The sequence below is a fragment of the Oryza brachyantha genome, chromosome 1 (genome assembly GCF_000231095.2).
Source record: "Oryza brachyantha chromosome 1, ObraRS2, whole genome shotgun sequence".
Lineage (NCBI taxonomy): Eukaryota > Viridiplantae > Streptophyta > Magnoliopsida > Poales > Poaceae > Oryza > Oryza brachyantha.
In genome coordinates, this window is record NC_023163.2 from 13,532,866 (window position 1) to 13,537,180 (window position 4,315).

Here is a 4,315-nt window from a genome sequence, read left to right on the forward strand (position 1 = left end):
CATCATTGACTTGATTCTTGGTGAAAACTTCCGTATTTACCCTCTCTCCATTGCTATGGTGTGCCCCTTGCATATGCTTGATTATTGTGATTGTGAGTTTGATCAAGTTAATTTAGGTTGTGGCTTGTTTATTTGCTCTGTACTTGATCCGGATATTTGACTGTTCATCGGAATATCTTATGGTGACTCAAATATTGAACCCTACACCAAAATACCCGACCGGTTTTTGCATTGAACTTTAATTTTGCCTAGCTAATCACCCCCTCTTAGCCCCAAATAATCCTTCTACTAACCCCATATTGTAATATTTGTCTAAAGCAATAAGTGTTGTTAACAATTATACTTGCTAAATTTTTTAAAATAGCAAAGATTTCACGTACCGTGAGATTACATCGTAGTCATCACTTTTGGTTTTAAGGTACAATCATACGATGAGACCATCATACCCAATCATCTCCGTAATATGTAATTTTCATATGACAAGACAAAAGGTCGAATGGTTGATACCACGCTGAAGACAAAACAAAAAAAAGCCTACGATGTCAAAACTATTGAGACCCAACAAAGTTATGACACCTAACATAAGTCATCATCGCTCATCTTTTTATTTTTGTTTATACTTGTATGCAAAATCTGAATTTTGAAATCTAGATTTAGAGTTGATTTTAGGATTTTTTTCCTCAAAGTTTATATTTCAGTCTTGACTTTTAGTAACAATTAGCATATTTTGATATGAATGAATAATTTAATATTTTTGTTCTATCCACTTTATCTATCCAAAAAAGCCATTGTATTGTCCAAATAAAACAATAAATATATATTATCTTATCTTTATTAAAGAGGCAGAAGAGCAATTTTTAAGTACAAAAGAGAAAAAAAAATGAAAAGAAAAGGCCCGCACTGACGTGGGGCCCTCGAGTCTTCATCAGAGCCAAACCCACTCCTCCTCCATCTCCGCCGCGCCGGCACGCGCTGACGCACGCGCCCCCGAAATCCCCACAAGCACGCTCACGCCGATCCACCCCCGGATGGCCCCCGCCCCGCCACCGGCGACGGCGCCGGCGCCGGCGCCATCGCTGGTGGACACACTCTTTCAGCGATCCCTCGACGACCTCGTCAAGTCCCTGCGCGCCGACCCGTCGGCCGCCGGCGAGTCCGCCGCCGTCGCGCGCGCGCTCTCCGAGATCCACCGCGAGATCCGCGCCCCCGACGCGGCCACCAAGGCCGCGGCGCTCCAGAAGCTGACCTACCTCTCCTCGCTCCACTTCGCCCCCGTCGCCTCCCACCCGCTCGCCTTCCCGGCCATCGAGCTCATCGCCTCGCCGCTGCTCCCCCACAAGCGCCTCGCCTACCTCGCCGCCTCGCTCTCTCTCCACCCCGCCTCGCTCTCCCTCCTCACGCTCGCCACGCATCAGGTCCACAAGGACCTCTCCCCCTCCCCCTCCGCCGCCGCCTCCCACCATGTCTCGGCGCTCGCGCTCCAGCTGCTCGCCTCCCCCGCCGCCGCCGCCGCGCCCGACCTCGCCCTCCACCTCGCCCATGACCTCGTGCCCCATCTCTCCCGCGGAAGCCCCCGGGCTATCGCGGCCGCCGCGCGTGTCATAGCCGCCTCGCCGTCCGCGGCCGTGCCGGTCCTTTTCAAGCCACTGGCGGCGTGCCTCGCGTCGCCTGACCCTCGAGCGTCGACCGCGGCCGCAGCTGCGTTCTGCGAACTGTCGGCGCCGCCGGCTGATGCTGCTCCTTTCCTGCCGCTCGCCCCCGACCTCTACAATCTGCTCACCACGTCCCGCTCCAACTGGGCGCTCATCAAGGTGCTCAAAGTGTTTGCACGGCTGGCTCCTCTGGAATCCCGCCTAGCTGCACGAATTGTCGACCCGGTGTGCCAGCTTCTCGCGCGCTCTGCTGCTATGTCGCTGACGTTTGAGTGCATCCGCACTGTCCTAACTGCCTTGCCGGCACATGATGCTGCCGTGCGTCTTGCCATTGGGAAGGCCAAGGAGTTCCTTGCTGCTGAGGATGATCCCAACCTGCGGTACCTTGGCCTCCTTGCGCTCGGTATGCTCGGACCGGCATATGCATCGGCAGTGCATGAGTGCCGTGACGTGGTCGCCCAATCACTGGGTGATGCTGACTCAAACATCCGCAGGGAGGCGTTGCACCTGATGATGGGGATGATCGATGACAATAATGTCATGGACATTGCTGGCATGCTGGTCAGTCATGCTGCAAAGTCAGACCCAGAGTTTGCATATGACATTCTTGGTGCCGTTCTTTCAGCATGTGGGCGCAACGTGTATGAGCTGGTATCAGACTTTGATTGGTATGTCTCGCTCCTCACAGATATGGGTAGGAACCTTCATTGTGCACAAGGGGATGAGATTGGTCGGCAGCTTATTGATGTCGGACTGAGGGTGCAGGATGCACGGCCAGAGCTTGTTCAATCATCTCGAACTCTTCTCATTGATCCTGCTTTGCTTGGGAACCACCTCCTTTGTCCTGTTCTTTCTGCTGCCGCGTGGGTCTCAGGTGAGTATGTTAGCTTCACTAAGGATCCTGTTGAGCTTGTTGAGGCACTTCTGCAGCCAAGGACCAGCCTCCTGCCGATGTCTGTGAGAGCTGTCTACATCCAGGCAGTACTTAAAGTGATCACTTTCTGTTGCAATTCGTATGTTGAGAGGTTGAGTGATACAAGCAAGGAAGTGGCTGTAGCATTGAATGGGTTATCTATTGATCAAGCTGTTGGTGGGGGACGTGAGGCTTCAAATGGCTCTGGTAAAGAACAAATAACAGTGCCTAATATGATGGAAAAGGACCCCTTTTCACATAAATCAATTGTTCACATGATTAACTTGATTGAAACAACAGTTGTCCCACTTGCAGAGTGCAATGAAGTTGAGGTCCTGGAAAGGGCAAGAAACTTGATTGGTTTTGTTTATTCACTAAGAGAGATTCGAGAGTTGAAAGAAAGTGATGTTGATGATGATAAGCATAACAGGGTGAAGGAGCTTGTTAAGAATATGCAAACAGTATTTTCTGATGAAATAGGGCCTGTTTCTTTAAATGCACAAGAGAAAGTAACTCTTTCTGATGATCTTGTCCTGAATGAAAGTCTTGCTGAACTTGCTGAAATCGTGAGTGAAGATGACACTACTCCATCATCTTCAATTGTTTTCTACCCTCGCAGCCGTGGTTCAGTTGAAACCAGAGATGAACCTACATTATCACTTGGTTCATCTTCTCTTCTTTCTGAGCACCGTAAAAGGCACGGATTGTACTATCTTCCAACAGGAAAGGCTGAGGATGATCCAGTTGATTATCCTCATGCCAATGATCCTCAACTGCCTGCTAGCAATGAAAGTGCTCTGGATGATAAATTGAAGACTATCCAGCCTGTTACCAGTGCGAAAAAACCGAAGGCCATGAAGTCCAGACCAAAAGTAGTGAAACTGGATGGTGAGGATTTCCTAAGTACTATGGTGGCTAGCACAAGTGTTCCAAGAGAAGATTCTTTATCTGGTGCTGTAGGTATACTCTTGGGTAGAGATCTCAAGCCATCATCATCACAAAAGGATTCGGATAAGTCTTATGAAGGAATTATAAACAAGATGGACACTGGTGAATCTAGTTCTCAGTGGAAAAATAATGTAAATGCTGATTTAGTAGGCCATCCTACTTCAAGTTCTAGACCAAGTATTCAACAGAGCCATGATAAAGAGAGTACAAACCCTCTTGAAAGTGATGGGAAGGAAGCGAGAAAACACAGACGATCTAGGAGTGGGCATTGTCAAGGAAAACATAAGAATAGAGATAGGCATAGTACTCAACCTGATGTACCTCAAGCTCCTATAATCCAGGATTTTCTTCTATAGCTGCTGAGAGGACTCCTTGTTTTTGGTACATCTCTCTTACCAAGTACATGTTCACCTTTTTTTCATTCACATTCGGGTTTTAGTTTTCAGTTTCATTTCATGATTATCATGAATGTTGTTTAGTTGGTTGATCTGTGGCAGTTGTTCTAACTGCCACTGTTGTATCCTGTATATCTTTCTTGGGCATAGCACTTGATATTCTTCCATATTGCATATATTTGTTCATATTGTACAAAGCCAGACTTCATTGCTTTTATCTTATATTACCATTCTTACACTGTAATACTATGTGTACCTTTTCTATGCATGGCCTCTTAGGCTTACTAAGTTTCTAGAATGCACCAATGCACATTCATAAACTGTTTTCATGCCCTTAACTTCATATAACGTAAATCCAGCTATACATGTACAATCTAGATTGAAAGTGCAAACAAGTTCTGTGGATG

General features: G+C 47.7%; 1 protein-coding gene across 1 annotated transcript; it reads left to right on the forward strand.

Annotated features, from left to right (window-relative positions):
* Nucleotides 1–984: 984 nt before the first annotated feature.
* On the forward strand, nucleotides 985–4,109 carry LOC102715345 (AP-3 complex subunit delta). The gene has a single exon (XM_006644161.3). It carries the CDS (start codon nucleotides 1,029–1,031, stop codon nucleotides 3,867–3,869), a length of 2,841 nt encoding a protein of 946 aa, XP_006644224.2. The 5' UTR covers nucleotides 985–1,028; the 3' UTR covers nucleotides 3,870–4,109.
* Nucleotides 4,110–4,315: the final 206 nt, after the last annotated feature.

Bases quoted from the DNA above. Each gene is read 5' to 3' on its own strand.
- LOC102715345 (XM_006644161.3), top strand. From the start codon at position 1,029: ATGGCCCCCGCCCCGCCACCGGCGACGGCGCCGGCGCCGGCGCCATCG.